The 15,639-nt window shown below is 36.3% G+C and overlaps 1 protein-coding gene across 2 annotated transcripts in view; it reads left to right on the top strand.

The window, feature by feature from the left end:
- The window catches only part of PHIP (pleckstrin homology domain interacting protein), a 117,763-nt gene extending 103,689 nt beyond the window's left edge, over nt 1-14,074 (top strand). Inside the window, exons 34-40 of one of the 2 annotated variants that reach the window (XM_069804712.1) lie at nt 34-84; nt 385-534; nt 2,079-2,231; nt 4,427-4,590; nt 5,066-5,346; nt 5,660-5,821; nt 7,696-14,074. In XM_069804712.1, the coding sequence (XP_069660813.1) occupies nt 34-84; nt 385-534; nt 2,079-2,231; nt 4,427-4,590; nt 5,066-5,346; nt 5,660-5,821; nt 7,696-8,336 (1,602 nt within the window). In that variant the 3' untranslated portion in view covers nt 8,337-14,074. Of the gene's footprint in view, nt 1-33; nt 85-384; nt 535-2,078; nt 2,232-4,426; nt 4,591-5,065; nt 5,347-5,659; nt 5,822-7,692 lie in introns of both variants that reach the window. The other variant, XM_069804711.1, reaches the window with a different exon arrangement.
- Nucleotides 14,075-15,639: the final 1,565 nt, after the last annotated feature.

Here is a 15,639-nt window from a genome sequence, read left to right as displayed (position 1 = left end):
ACCTTTTTATGCGACTCATTATCTTGCTCAAAGGAAGAAGAGAAAGATACAAATGTGCCAGGAACTTCCACTAGAAAAAGAAAGGTAACGGTTTTTTTTTTTATGATTCATAGTGCTATAAATAATTAGAAATGCATTTGTAAACAAAGGAATGCAAAACTGAAAATGTTTTTATTATCCTGTAATGTCAGCTTTCGGAAAGTTTTGAACTTAAAGTGATGTGTTGTTCTACTGAGCTGTTCAATGTAAAAGCATTTCTGTCTGTGCTGCTACATGTTACGAATTCATTAGTTAGAATTTATGTCCTACAGGGTACCTTTTCCATTTGATTTTGTAAAAGCAGCTAGTTCATTTAATATATACCAGACAATATTATCATTTCAGGATCATCAGCCAAAGCGGCGACTACGTAATAGAGCTCAGTCATATGACATTCAGTCATGGAAGAAGCAATGCCAGGAGCTGCTGAATCTCATTTTTCAGTGTGAAGACTCTGAACCGTTTCGACAACCAGTGGATCTCCTTGAATATCCAGTGAGTATTTTAGAACAGGAAGGCTGGTTATAATCCAGTTGTTAGGTGGGGCTTTTTTTCCAACTGTGACCATTTTTCCAACTCTTTTAATTGAAACTTTAGGCAGCTCTGTTGACAGAAATTTTTTTCAGTGCTTGATTGTCACCTGATAATAATGTTTATTGTCTTTCTAAAATAATTTCAAAAGAAATTGGACTTCTGCTCTCTTAAATGCTTTAGTTGCAAAATGCTTTATGTTCAGGGGTGCCTGTGTTAAGTAAATTGCAACTTTTGCAGTTAAGATGTGTTTTTCCTTTTCTGAGTGGAAAATGGTCATACATAAAGTGCATATGTTTGGTTGTTGCATGTGACAAATGTTGTCATGGATAATTTTTTGTTTTAACTTCAGAAGTATAAAAACTAAAAGTAATTTTCATATCACAGTCATCTGGGCTTGATGCAGAAAAAGTACCCACTGAAGAACTGTAGTGAACCAGAAGCCTTGGTGCCTTGGATCTCTTTTAGCCTTTTAGGCTAGTTTTACTTTAAGTAACAAAGCAAAGGTTTTGCATGCTCTTCTAGCATATCCTAAGTTTTTCTTTAAAATACCACTCTAAGGTGATGAACTTGGGGGAAATTAATCATCCCAGTTAGAGAAAAGAAATGCTTCTCTTTCGGAAGTCACTAGGAGGTCTGTCCTGAGACTTTCGCAGCTTTCAGGCACCATGATTTTTGAAGTAACCTAAACTTTGTGCTGTGGCCAACCACGAGTGGCCCTTTTTCTCTGGGATCCTCAAATGAGCTAATAAGTGAGCACCTTACTAGGCTTGGGCATGAAACACTGCTCCCTGGTGTCACAAACCTGTTCAGCATTTGGAGGCACTCACACAGGTTCTATTTGCTCTGATGGATTAAGTTAACTCTTTGGTTAATTTTGGTATTTAAGCTCTTTGTCATATGTATATTCCTGTTTCTTCCATAGCCTAGAAAAGAAGTTCTGTCATGGGCTTGAACAGGGTCCTATTTAACCCTGTGGAGCTTTCATTATTTTATTACTACTTTTCCTAAATTGCCAGGTCTCCATTTGGGAAACTGCTCAGGTTTCAGCAAGGATGTGCTAAACCTTTAATCAGGTTCAAATATTCAAACTTCGTATTTTAAAGCTAATATGTAAAAACAGTATTAGGCTTAGTACCAAGTTTGAGCTGTTAAGCCACCCAGAAGGCTTGCAGTCACACTTTCATATCACGGTTGTCTTCATAACAGTGTGTCAGTAATATAAGCCTTAGGATACAAAATTTTGAGCTCTGTATTTCAGTAAATCTGTTTACAAAATGAATTAAATCTTGTATCAGTTAACTTCTAACCGTGATCCTTTTGAGCATGTCTGTGAGGAGTTATGCTGTGTATGAGTACAAAGGAGCAAAATGTCTTCAGCAGTCTTCCATACCTATTTAAAGAGGACGTTTGGTTTAAACAGGTTTATCAAATGCATCCTAATGAAAATGATACATTAAGGCTTGGGAAAAAAAATTGTAATACATTGCTTTGCTATTTCTTAACAGGATTATAGAGATATTATTGACACTCCTATGGATTTTGCTACTGTTAGAGAAACACTGGAAGCTGGCAACTATGAGTCACCGATGGAGTTATGTAAAGATGTGAGACTTATTTTCAGCAATTCCAAGGCCTATACACCAAGTAAAAGATCAAGGGTAAGACTTCATTTTCTTTTTCTTTTTTTTTTCTTTTTTTTTTTTTGTTGTTGTTGTTTGAAGGAATACTTACATCTGAAAAATACAGGACAGAAAAACAGAGAGACGGGGTAATTCATTAGTTTAAAAACGAGTTTAATTATTTCTGATCTTTAAACATGAGTATTTCTGAGAAAGCAGTGTAGCTTTGTATTTTAAAGGAAAGGAATGTATGCTGTTTAAATGCCTGAAGTTCTGGTATTCTGTAAATGTGTTTCAAAAGTAAGTATTTGAACGTGGATCTAAAGGGAGAGCCACATTGAAGGAAAGATTTGTAGAAACATGATTGTGGATACAATAGTGGAATTTAACTGATATTTTGCGGAAGAAACTAGATTTTTCAAAACACACAAACACAGAGCCCCAAACTCCTCCACTTTGGAGGTTGCCCCAAGCTGAAATAGCCAGGTATAAAGAGTAGAGGATAATGAAATTCTCTGCTGTTCACCAGCATGCAGTGAGATTGTAATGAAGCACTTAGGATTTCTGAGAAACTGAACTGTTTACTTAAAGCATGAGCCTACAAAGCTGTTCTTACTGAGCTGCTACTGAAATGCCCTGCCAGTGGTAGAGTTGTTGATATTTTCCCTCAGATTGACTTGTAGGTGCAGTACCTGTTAGCAGTGAAAGTTATAAATGTATGCTTACACATGTTCAAGGCTTCTGTGTAGCTTTTCTTCTACTAATATGCATTAGGTATTAGACTAGAATTATTAATAGCTTTTATGTTTGGCTGTTCTAAATAGCAAATTAATCATCAGGACTTTATTGTCTTAAACGCAGGGAAAAATTCCTTAGTAGGTGATTGGCAAGAAGAACTGATCAGTGACAGATCTCTCTTCAGTCAGTAATAGCCAATCCCACTCACTGTTTGGGCTGCCCAAGAATCAGTCCCTTGTCTTTTGGTTGCTTCAAAGGGCAGGGCTTTTTGGGCAGGTGTGAGTTCTTTTGTGGTTTTTCTTTCTCCTCTTGATCTCCTCAAACCAAGATAGGAAAATGCTTGACAGTATCTTAGCTCCGTGTGGTTTCACAGATTCTTCTGACATTTTCGTATTTTTTCACGTTTCTTCCAAACAGACTGGTGTAGTAGTAAACTTGTAGCTCTTTTTTATTTTATTTAGAAATGGCAGGTTCTGGTGTCAAGAATTTTAATATTCTAGAACCTATGTACTTTCAGTGCATGCAACACATAGTTGTTGAATGGTGATGTTTTTACTCTGACTTGTCATTCAGTGATATTTTTAGCACCTTACTTTACATCACTGATGCTTACTTGAAGAGTAAACATAAACCCATCAGCTTTTTTTTTTTTACTTGGCACATTAGACATACATTTTTTATATGGTTTTTTTAATATATTTTCTTACGAAATTTCTTCGGATGTCCTCTCCAGTAATGCAAGCAGAATCTGTCACACTTGCTGTTTAGTCTGGCACTCAGTTTGTCTGGTGTGTCATTAGGTAGGCAACTGTTTGATACTGTCTTTGTGTGTCATATTCTAAGAAGGTGCTGTGTCCCCTCTTAAAGCATCTAGACAGTTCACTCCCGTGTGTTTTGTTTCCGGAATTAATAGCAACTGTGCTCAAATAACTAGTTGTGATCTAAACTGAGTTTGGTTGGGTCTCTCTCTAAATCATCCAAGGCTAGAGGGGAAAAAACCAAAGAAGAAGAATGTGCATCTACATAATTCTAATACATTTATTGTACCTGTTGGAACCAACTTACTGATAGTATCAATTCATCCATAAGAGGACTAGACTGATGTTCAAATATAGGATACAAGAATGCAGCTTGATACAGAAGAAAATTACATTTCTTGACCCTGGGTACGATACAGTAAAATACCATTAAGGATCTCTCTCTGTCGTTTCTACTGAAGCTATAAAGGGATGCGTTCTGGAAAGGCAGTTGAGAAGGTGACTTTTCTAATTTTTGTGTGTGATCTTCAGTTGTAATACACTTCTCAAAGCCATGAAAATAGTTAAAGCAAACCTACACATGGATTAGTGTAAATTTGTTGAGGCAGACTGTAAATTTCCTTAAAACTTTTCCATATTAATCAGTTTACTTCTCTAGCTATTGTTCAACGATAAATAAGTAAAGTGATGCTTTGGAAAAGTATAAAACTTACTTGTTTACTGGCTTTTCTTTTTTAGATTTACAGCATGAGTTTGCGCCTTTCTGCTTTCTTTGAAGAACACATAAGTTCTATTTTATCGGATTATAAATCAGCCCTACGCTTTCACAAAAGAAATACAATAAAGAAACGAAGGAAAAAAAGAAGTAGAAGCAGCTCAGTTTCCAGTAGTGTTGCATCCAGGTACATTAACTCCTTTACAGTATTCATGAAATGCTGCGCAAGTTTGACATACCTAAACAGCAGAATTTAGTGTGGTTTTTTTCTTAATACTTCCTTTACTATTCCCTATATTGCAGAATGATAGCTTTGACATGCAAGTCCCTATGATGTGGAAGAGTTTTAAACTTTACTTAGAGCTATCCTAGTGTAAGTGCTTAAAATTCAAATAACTGCTAAACATGTACAGTAAAACAGCATCGTTAGGATAGTGATGGCATCATGCTTTGTCATGTAACTATAGCATTTATTGTAAAGATTCACTTTTCAGAGGCTCACAACTACATGAATTTCCACAGTAAATGTCATATTTTTAACATACTTCATACGGAGATGATTGTTTTACTCCCACAATCTCAGACACTAGCATTTAATTTTATTTATTCCTGTAAAATAAAAAAGTGGTCACCTGGGATACAAATTGTTACTCCTTTTGCAGCCCTGAAAGGAAGAGGAGATTAATAAAACCTCAGCTGAAGGCAGAAACTTCTGCCACTTCTTCATCTTCTGCACCTGCACGGTCAGCAGTACTGAGACATGCGCCACCTCAGATGAATGGAAAAGCAGCTGAAACCTCTTCCCTTGTGCGCACTAGAAGCAATAGGGGGATAACAGATGTGGCTGTTACAGAGCAACCATCTACTTCTTCAGGAGCAAAGCCTTTAACAATAAAGCCTTTAATTACAAAGCCTAATACTGCTGCAGGGTCGGGAAAGTCAGGCAAGTTGGTTTTTTGATTGTTTGGGGGTTTTTTTAAGCTGTGAATGTTTTTAAACAGAAAACTTGCTTTTTGGGAATCTAATGTATTTGTCTCAATTAAGACTGGTTCTGTTTTTAAGCTGCTGGGCCTTTGAGGTTCTTCAGAGGAAAACTGAACAAGTTAGGCTATGTTGTTTTATCCAGGAAGCTTTCTTACTTCTAGATCACTGATTCAAATTTTTTGTAGTAGAACATGACTTCCTTTTTAGCCAGATAAGATTGAATGTGGTATAAACTACTTAACTTGAATAATATTTTCTTTTTGCCCTTCTAGTACTGGAGAATTCAACCAAACATTCCAAGAACCAGAATATTGTATCAATCCCTAGTCAATCTGATTACAGTCATAACACTAGGAATAACTCCACAAGAGAAAATCCCGAGAAAGAGAAGCAGATCAAGCGCAAAGTAAAATCTTCCACTGTTAATCAACAAGGTACGAAGTTTCTTTGCAACTTTCCCCCCAGTTACTGATGTAGTGGCTGTAGGGTTGTACTTTAGTTGTGATAATTTGTGGGTGGGGAAATTAGTATGCATTATGATTTAGCAGAATAGGGAAGTCTAGTGGAACAACTCAAGTCACAGTTAGTTTCCTTCTTGATAAGTTAGCACGATTTTGACTACTCAGCACCATTTCCATGGTGTGATAACTCTGTTGTCTAGCCAATTTTGATATGTTAACGTACCTGTACCTTCATTTAAATCATTACAAGGGTCATGGAATCTGAGAACTCATAACAAAGCAGACTTCTGCAGGGTCACACTTTAAACCCTGTGGGTTTTACCTAATAAAACTTACGTGGGTTATATTTGAGTCAGTAACGCTGAGTGTGATGACACGCTCCACAACCACGAGCATAAAGATCAGAGCATCCTAGCTGCAACTTTGTTCTTTCATTTTTTGCCACATCAAAATAGAACTATGCAGTGTTTACTGCTTTTGTTTAGTATATTTGTATGGATTGATCGGACCAAGTATCATGTAATCTTCTGACTGAACTTGCTTGGTCTTTTATGTCTGGATACCTTAAAACTCAGAGTTTCTGCAGGGACTGAAATAAGATCTCCTAGTTGTAAAAGCTTTCCTGTTTATGAAGGAGGTTTGAAGTGTTACAAAGCTGCTGTGAAGCAGGTAGATGCAGTAAGAGTCTTTTCTCTGGAGATGGAGAAACAGTAGCCTGCAAATTGGGCCCCACCTAATTAATCTGGTTACTCCTTGTAGTCTTCCTCTCCCTGAGGATTATCTGTTCTTTCTTACTCTTCCATGCTTCTGAAAAAGCAGCTTGTGGTCTGATAAGTTAAATCATCTGTCCATTCCTTGCAAGCTTTCTCACAAAGGCCTCCGCTGTTACTACATTGCATGGCTAAATATGCACCCATTGCACAACTGGATGTTTGGTCATGTCAGAGATCGTGGTCATGTTGTTGACGTGATCCTGACTCTCCTGCACATCTGCTTGTATGATAGGGGAGGCTTGTGCTTTTAGTGCATGATGGGGCACATTTGAACACAGCAGGAGCTGTGCATGGATGTTCCATCAAAGGACTGGATGAATTATCATGCCAGCTCTAAGTCTGTTCCTGGTCTCGTTTTAGGCGAGGGCTGTGGTAGCAGGACATTTCCATAAGAGGTCCTGTGACATGCCTCACTGAGGAGGTTCAGTACCACTTACCTAAGAAAAACTCATAGCCCATAAAAGTCTCCAAGAAAATACCTTCTGCGGTGTGTCTGTTAATGTGAGAAATCTGTGCAAGTGGCATGCCTTTTTTTGTGTGTGTGTCTTAGTCTCCCATGTTTCTATCCTTTTCCTCGCTTGTTGTTGAAATAACCCTGGTCTAATGAACTGGCTATAAAGGATGCTACCTCAGGCTGAAAGAAACTTTTTAATTTCTCCAGAGATGACCTGCTGTGAAGCATTCCTGATCCTTGCAGCAATGCTTTTTGAGCAAATTTTTGCTGTTGCAAATACCGAATAGGAGTTTCTGTCCACTGTATCAGCCAAGAAAAACACTTGAGCTGTTTCCTTTTTTTCCTTCTTTGTTTTTTCTTTTTTCTTTTCTCGCTCTTTCTCTCTTTTTTTCGTCTTTGTTTCTTCAAGCTAACTTGAACTAAACGCAACTAGAAGTTAGTCCTCATTGCATACTGGAATGAAGCTCTTTGAGCTCTACTTTGGGTTTCTTAGATTTTGACAGATTGGCAATCACTGTGAATCCATTCAGATATTTTAGTTGAGTTTTATTAAGGCAGTGTGAAAATGAATGTAAATGCAAATCTGTTATGTGATAGGTACTCTCATTTCTTTACAGTAGATTGCAGGAATAATGCTTTGGCATCAGGAAGCATTCAGGTAAATGGACATGGAGGACAGCCTTCAAAACCTCCAGTTAAAAGAGGTCCCGGACGGAAACCGAAGGTGGAGACTAATAACAGTAGCTGTGAAGTGGTGCACAAGAAAAGAGGCAGAAAACCAAAAAAGCTACAAATGGTTGAACAGCAAAAGGTGGTAGAGCAGAATACAATCCAGACCACAAGGGATATACCAGAAGAAGCCTCTGCTTCTACTGCATGCAATTCTCTTTCTGAAAATAATATGAAGGAAGACTTGTTACAAAAAAAAGGCCGTGGGGGTAGAAAGCCAAAAAGGAAGATAAAGACCCATCAGCCAGGCTCGGACCTCTTAGTTCCTGCAAATGTTAAAATGCAAACAAGAAGCAGGAGGAAAAAGATAGATGAGCCTATGGAGGAGGGGTCTGAAGAGCTTAAAGATTCTGAACCTCACATGAGAACTAGAAACCAGGGTAGGAGGACAGCCTTTTACAATGAAGATGACTCTGAGGAAGAGCAAAGGCAGCTATTGTTTGAAGACACCTCCTTAACTTTTGGAACATCTAGCAGAGGCAGAGTCCGAAAGTTGACTGAAAAAGCAAAAGCTAATTTAATTGGTTGGTGATTTTTACCAAGGGTTTTACTTCAGAATGCTATGAAGCAGGTACAGTTAAGGAACAGCAGAACAGACTTCTGCTTCCCTGCTGCTATTATGGGTTAGAAGAATATGTTCTGATTTGGGGAGAAAAATTTAGCAAAAAATAAACTGAAAGAACATTCTTTGAAAGAAATATATATTTTAAACTTTTGCTATTTATTGCCCTCCAAACAGGTTATGCATTTCAACAGTCATTTTGTTCACAGTTGAGAATAATTGAAGCAATTTCTGACTGACGTACAGAGTTGAGAGCTACTCTGCTCAAGTAGTGCGTAGTATCTCCACACAATTAAAAAAAAGGTGATAGAACTTTTAATGCCACAAACTGAAAACAGAAGTCTATTTTTGACCAAGCAAGGTACACTTTGATTGTAAAGTCAAGTTGCCTAGGAAGGCAGATTTTGGCAAAAAGTGGCAGTAAATTCACTCACATTTCTATTCAATACAAAAATACCAAACTTTGCTGATCTGAAAATGCTTAATTTCAGTTGTGATGGAACATTCAACTGCAAAAGAAGCCTAGCACAGGCTGTTGGTTTATCCAAGTTCTGCCAAACATAGCAAAAATGTAATCACAAATATATATATATATCCACATTGGAAAAAGTTTGACTAATGTCTAATTTTTCAGACCTTGATTCTTGTATCAATCACTAAATCTCTGTTTATTGTGCCAAAGACTGAGAATCAGTGCAGTGGAAAGCCTTTCTTTCTTTTTGAGTGTCAGTACAGCATACCATTTGCAGTGATAAAAGCTGTGTATTGTTTTAAATAGTAAGTTGTTAACATTGTTCTGAAATGTATCGTTTTTGGTACTTTTGGTAGAAAATAATGCACTGGTGGGGTCCTTTGACAGAGATGTTTTAGACAAAATGTATAATTGGTTAAAGGATTCAAGGAAATTACAGGACAGGTATGGAATTACGATGTTTACTTTCTGATCCAGATTGATTGTTGTTTCTACAACTTTAGACATGCTTAAGAGGCTAAAATGACCTACAGAGAAGAGTGTATGTGTATATATTAATATATACATAAACACATACATATAAAATATTACCCAGGTATAAATTTTTTTCAGGATTTTTTAGATAGCACTAGAATTGAAAATAAATTTTAAAATGTCATACTTTATAGTTTAATTTTAAGGGGAAGATTGGTTATTTTCAATTAATAAGGTTAAAAGGCCAAATCACTTTTTATGCAATCATGTTTTATACAGTGGTCTCATTGCACATTGTGTTTTTTCTGCACTTTTTATGGTATATCACGCTGACATAAGTCAATATACACCCTAAAGAAAAATTCCATTTAATGATTGTGCCTTGTATTCTATTATTTCTTGCATCCTTAGTAAAATTAAGTTGTCTATTGTAAATGATAACTATATGACTTAGGGGAATGTATTGTTATATGTACTGCTCTGGAAAAGAAAAGCAGTTATTTATTTGTTTATGGTACATTTAGTTATTTTATACCTTTACAAACAAACTTTAATACCATTTTCTATCACTTAAAAAAGTATTGTCCAGTTTTAAGGAAAAAAAAATACAGAAGTAGTCATATTTTCTGAGATCTGGTATGGTACAAAAATGTAACCAAAATTTTCTGGTTATACATTATTTTGGAAGTTTGGGTAGTGTGAAAGATTTTTTTTGTGTGTGACCCTAACTTAGTTGAAAAAATAAACCTGAAATGAAACCTCAATTCTGTACACCCTTACTTAATAATAATATTTATTTTTTTTTAAACATCGTCTGCAATATCTGGAAGGGAGGGCATACAGAATTAAGACCTAAAATTTGCACAGATTCTGTATACATATTTGCGGCCTGATTCTTCACTCTTTATTTTCTGTTACAAAAAAAAGCTTAAATGTTTGGACAAAGAACATTGGCATCTGGCACCAAGAGGAGTAGAAATGTGCTACTGTGGGTAGCAAATTAGTGTCCACCATACCTAGTTTTATGTAGTTCATTATGTATTTTGCTACAAAAAATGACTAAAATATTTTCCAGATCCTCTTTGAATTGTTATGGATATGAATTTGGGGAGCAGGGATTAGTTTGCATTTCATTTGTTGGTATATTTATTTTTGTTCTACCAGGTATTTCTTGTATCACTCAATTAAAATGGAGTCACTAAACATGTGGTAAGATAACAAGCTATGGTTGTACAGTTGCAATACAGCTTCACAATTCAAAGCTAATTGGTTCTACTTGTTAATTTTGTCAAATCTCACTGATGAAGGCAATCATATGAAAATGTGTAATTTCCTGATGTTATCTGCATTGTAATATATGAAATAGATTATATCTAAAATTCAGCTTCTGTATTTACTCCATTTGTAATAATGTTTTATATGGCATGTTTATGTATATATTTATATATCAAAAATACCTTGTATGTAAGTTTTGGAGACTGAAATAATATACGTTCCCTTAACAGTAGGTAGAAAATTGTACATCTTAATTTTACGAGAATAGAAGGCCTTACCTGCAGAACATGGGTACTGCTTCCCACCCAGTAATATTGGTGACTTTAGCCAGTAATTTTTTAATTCATATTAGGCACATTAATGTTTTTCCTTTTAAAATAAATTGTGGATAATTTGCATCAAATTTTTTTATAGAAACAACACTAAAAATTTATTAGAAATTAATACCAGATTTATTTAAAAGTTATATTTTTATAATTTAATTTCACTAGGTTGCAAACTTTATTTATGAGACTTTAGTCACCATCAGACTGTGCATTTTGGTCGGGGAAAAATGTATTAATTGAGGTTATTGTGGCATACTGTATCAACACAGAAAAAGAGCTTTTGATTACAAAGTCTTAAGTTTTTTAATGTGAGCAATAAACTATTGGTCAGTGTTCTGAAATAATTTAAGAACTGTAGTTATATGCATGTTTTATAATGCCATCTCAAGTACCTAACAACTGGTTCAGAAAACGGAGTATCAAAATCTCATGTGCTTGTTTCACATTTGCATTGTAAATAACATAGGTTCATAGTCATATACACACAAACAATCTTACAGACCTGGCAGCAATTAACGCAGTTTTATTCATTAAATTCTTTTATATTTGACATGGATATGAGGGTACTGTTCTGGTATTTCTGCTCTATACTGGGAAAAGTTAAAATTGGTATTTACCGCTGAGTGGTATCTTAATAATAACAGTGTGTTCTCTAACTACTGATGAGGAAATAACTTCTGTTTCTGTGATACCAGTGTGCTCTAAATGTTTAACCGAAATCATTGTATCTGTGCCTAACATACTTAACAACTCTTAGCCATTTTGTTTCTGTTGTTAGTGTGTTCTCTGGGAACTGAACTTAAATTTTACCACAGTAGTGTTCATTATTGTCAATATTGAACTAGAGAGCTCTTTGTCACTCGGCAATGACCAGTGATACAACTTTACAGAAAAATGTCTTCCTCCAGTGATTAGACTGCTGTGATATAGATTTACATATGTTTATTTGTACAGTGTCCGGTTTGTACATGTGATCAGTTTGTTGATAGACTTGTAAGATTGAGTTGGTTGAGTTAAGTATTACTATGGCTTAATATTTGTAAAACTATTAATTGATAAAGGACCCTGATGCAGCACGTAGGATATATTAATAGCTATAAAGAAAAGAATTGTAGTGTAGAGGCAACTTATTCACTGTATTGCTGTACAAACATTTTTCAAGTACCAATTCTGATTCTGTGCCAGAGGCTTTTGTCTTACCAAAAGACTACATACAACAAAAAAATAGTCTGTCCATTCGGTAACTTCAAGCTCGTTACAATTTTGACACCACATTGTTAAATCTTCTGCTCACATTTGTTGGTCCAAGGACTACAAGTAAGTGCTTTAGCATATAATTTGAATTTAGGCACATGTTAAATGGTTGACTGGTTCTGTAAAAGCAATAGGCTTAACTGGATGGGACCCTTTCACCCTGTACTTGCATAGTAGGTTGGAGGTTTGCAAGCTCACTTTCATCAACGTTTGCATTTAATTTGAAGCATGCGAATCTTGCTGAGGTAATTTTAACATATTGCTGGTCAGTCAAGATACAGCCATACCACAATAATTACATTATGTCCTGAGTCCTTACCTTACTCTAATGTAGTATATTTTGTCCACAGTAGTTTTTCAAAGGTTTTCCTTTTTGCCTTTTTTTTTTTTTAAAGAGAGTTAAGTGTTTAACAAGAATTTAAATACAACTCTGCAACAGTGCTGTGATACAGAAGGTAGAGGGCTTTAAAACCTCACCTTGAAACAGCAAAAGCTCATTTTCTGTTTACTACCTAATGAAGGCAAATTAACTGTGTAAAATTACTATATAATGTATTTTCTTTTACCCCTGAAGTTCTTGTAACAGATTGTTTCCAAGGGGACCTAGATATTCAACCGATAAAAGGGCTGTTAGTTTTCTGCTGTAAATTATTGTATATACATGCTTGTTCATATGCAGAGGAGAGCATATTAAACTTCATAAAATTGGCCAAGGCTTGACAATGTGTTTCCAGTAACAAATCTGGTAGTGACAGCTTATGTAGTTTCCTGGTTTTGAATCGGGAATACAGCTTGTACACTTTCTACTATGTCTGGGGGAAATAACAGGTAGCTTTTAAACTAGAGCTAACGTCCGGGTACTCTTGCATTTGTGTTAATTTTAATGTGGGAATTAGCCGTGTAATTTTTACAGTGTGTTAGAGGAGGAAACACACCAGGAAAGCTAGATTAAAAGACATCTTAAATTGCAGAAAAAGGTGATTAGCTGCCTTCCCCGCCCCCCCCCCCCCCCCCCCCCCTTTTCCCAAGGTTATAACAGCCTCAAGGCACTCCAGAGAGAAACCTTATATGCTGCAATAAAATAAAGGTGAATAAATATAGCTTTTAGGAGGTAGGTAGCAAGACAAGTAGTCATTTGGATCCTTTTTAATGCAGATAAATACATCAGGAAATTCACTTCAAATAATGCAAATGATACATTTTAGGGAGGGAAGGTAGTACTATACTATGAATTTCTGCCCTGAAAGAACAAAGAATGAGGTCATACAAATTAGGAGTAGAAAGAAATATGAGTACCTATCATGTACACATGCCTGTATGATGTACATGTACTATTATGTGCTTACAACTGCGTGTGTTGGTTTGCTAATACATTGAGACCGTACAGAAGTTACATTTTTGGACCATACTAAAACTGCAGAGTGTGGCGGACAACTGGATAATGATCTTGTGTGAATTAAATTCTGTCATAATGTTTAAATATGTATAGAATGGAGCTCAACTTCAAGGAAATGACCTAGAAAGGTTAATTTTCAAACTGACACATTTTCAGATTAAAAATTATGCTTATTTTGTACAGAATTATGTAAAACACAAATCTGTTGTATGTAATGAGTAACAGTTTTGGAAACTATAATTCTTTAGCTTTATCAAGGTTTTTTTCTTCCAGAAATCTGGATTATCATGTTATAACCTGAAGTATCTCACCAGGATAACAGTGCCCTTTCTTTTTGTACATATGGATTGGAAATTTCTTTACTGTTATGTGGACACTTTCTATGTTAGTTTTGATGCATAATACTTTGAATCCTTTTATACAAACTAGAATGTATGTGTAAGAATTACTGTCACTGCAATGTAGTAACTACAAACTTATTTTTAAATAAATAGAAAACATGTTTTTCTAAGCTGTCCAACAGTGTTTGTTTCTATCTAGTGATTTACTGTGTTATGGGACAGTTGCTTATGGGTTCTTCAAAACAGCCTAGAAGCGGCTTGTTTTGGCTCCTCGTGGAATATGGTATAGCAGCATATGGTAGTATGGTGTATAGTGTATTATGTGGGAACAGACGAAATCATGACAACCAAAGCACTCTCTGCCAGAGATCAAAATTTGCTATTTTGTAGGGTTTTTCACTAAACCCTGCAGTTCTGGAGGCAATAGAAAGGCACTAGCCTGTGGCACTGAAGACGCCCTGTTACCAGTCCTCTTAGCTCGCTTCCCCGTGTGCGGCAGGGTACCCCTCATCCTCCCGAGGAGCCATCCCTGTTCAGATGTTGTGCCAGAGCTACATCCAGTCGATGTGGAAATCTCTGCTTCCCAACAATGCTGGAAGAAGGTAAAAACAACTAAGCAGAGAGAAGTCCCCCGCCTCCCTGTGTGTAGGGTACTGCTGGTCTCCAGTCTAGCTGTCCTGAACGGGTGATGCGCAGAAAAGTCAATCCAGGAGGTGTTTCCGCAATGCTGTGGGGTTGGTTTGCTTGTATCTGCATGTTTCTGCTCAATAGATGGAAGACGAAAGAAATATTTGGTACTTCAAATACTGCGCCATGTGGATTCAGTTTAATTTCACGTGTTATTTGCTTTATCAGGTGATCTTTTCCTGCTTATGTACCTTACCTGAAATCACAAGGAAGTGATGGGAGAAACCCTTACTCGCCTCACAGATGCAGGTACCTGTGCTGCTGAGCAGCGGGATCAGGGAATGGTCCTGGCAGAACCAACCGAGTTCCCTCTAGCTTTCCAGACATGTCCACCGTGGAGTCTGGGAAAAGCCAAAACTTGTTTTAGCATATGAGGAAAAATCTCTGTTGTCTCAAGTCTCTGTGTGAGTTTTAGTAATTGCCATGTTCTGCTTGGAGAGAAATAATTTGAGAATACTGAAAATGCAATATATGCTTCCTTCCATGTTTCTGTTAAGTACTGGAGGTGGTAGTTCTATTGCGTATGCATCTTCAGTATTCCAGCATTATTATAATGGTGGTGTGCTCTTCCAAAAACAAGCCACCCCATGTCCAGGGCTTTAGTTTTGTTACTGTGAATAGTCTTAAGCAGTTCATGATTTTTTTTTTGTTTTGAAAAGATCTTTTTCCATGTAACTTTGTACAGAATCCTTAAAATACAGTTTTATCCCAGTTCTCTCCTCACTTGTGTGACAGGTGTCTTTTTGAAACTTACTGTGTGGTTGTTTAAGTAGGAATCAAGACTTTGCTTAGGATTAACAGATGCTGTGAAATGTTGGTTATCTGACAGCTAGATGCTGACTGTGCCAGTACTAATGCTTCATTACCTTGTTAATACCATTTACTCCTGTTAGATCATAATGCTCATTAAATGAAGGAAATTATCCTTGAAGTTGACTGTTTTGTTTTCAAAGCAGAAAGTTCTTGTACCAAAACCTGTGTTCTTTCCTGCTCTAGCAATCAATATGAGCTTTGCAAAAGAGTGCGTTTGTCACTTTTCCCAAAGACA

The sequence above is a fragment of the Haliaeetus albicilla genome, chromosome 17, assembly GCF_947461875.1.
Source record: "Haliaeetus albicilla chromosome 17, bHalAlb1.1, whole genome shotgun sequence".
In the NCBI taxonomy this organism is placed as follows: domain Eukaryota; kingdom Metazoa; phylum Chordata; class Aves; order Accipitriformes; family Accipitridae; genus Haliaeetus; species Haliaeetus albicilla.
This window is presented reverse-complemented; position numbering and strand designations above follow the sequence as displayed.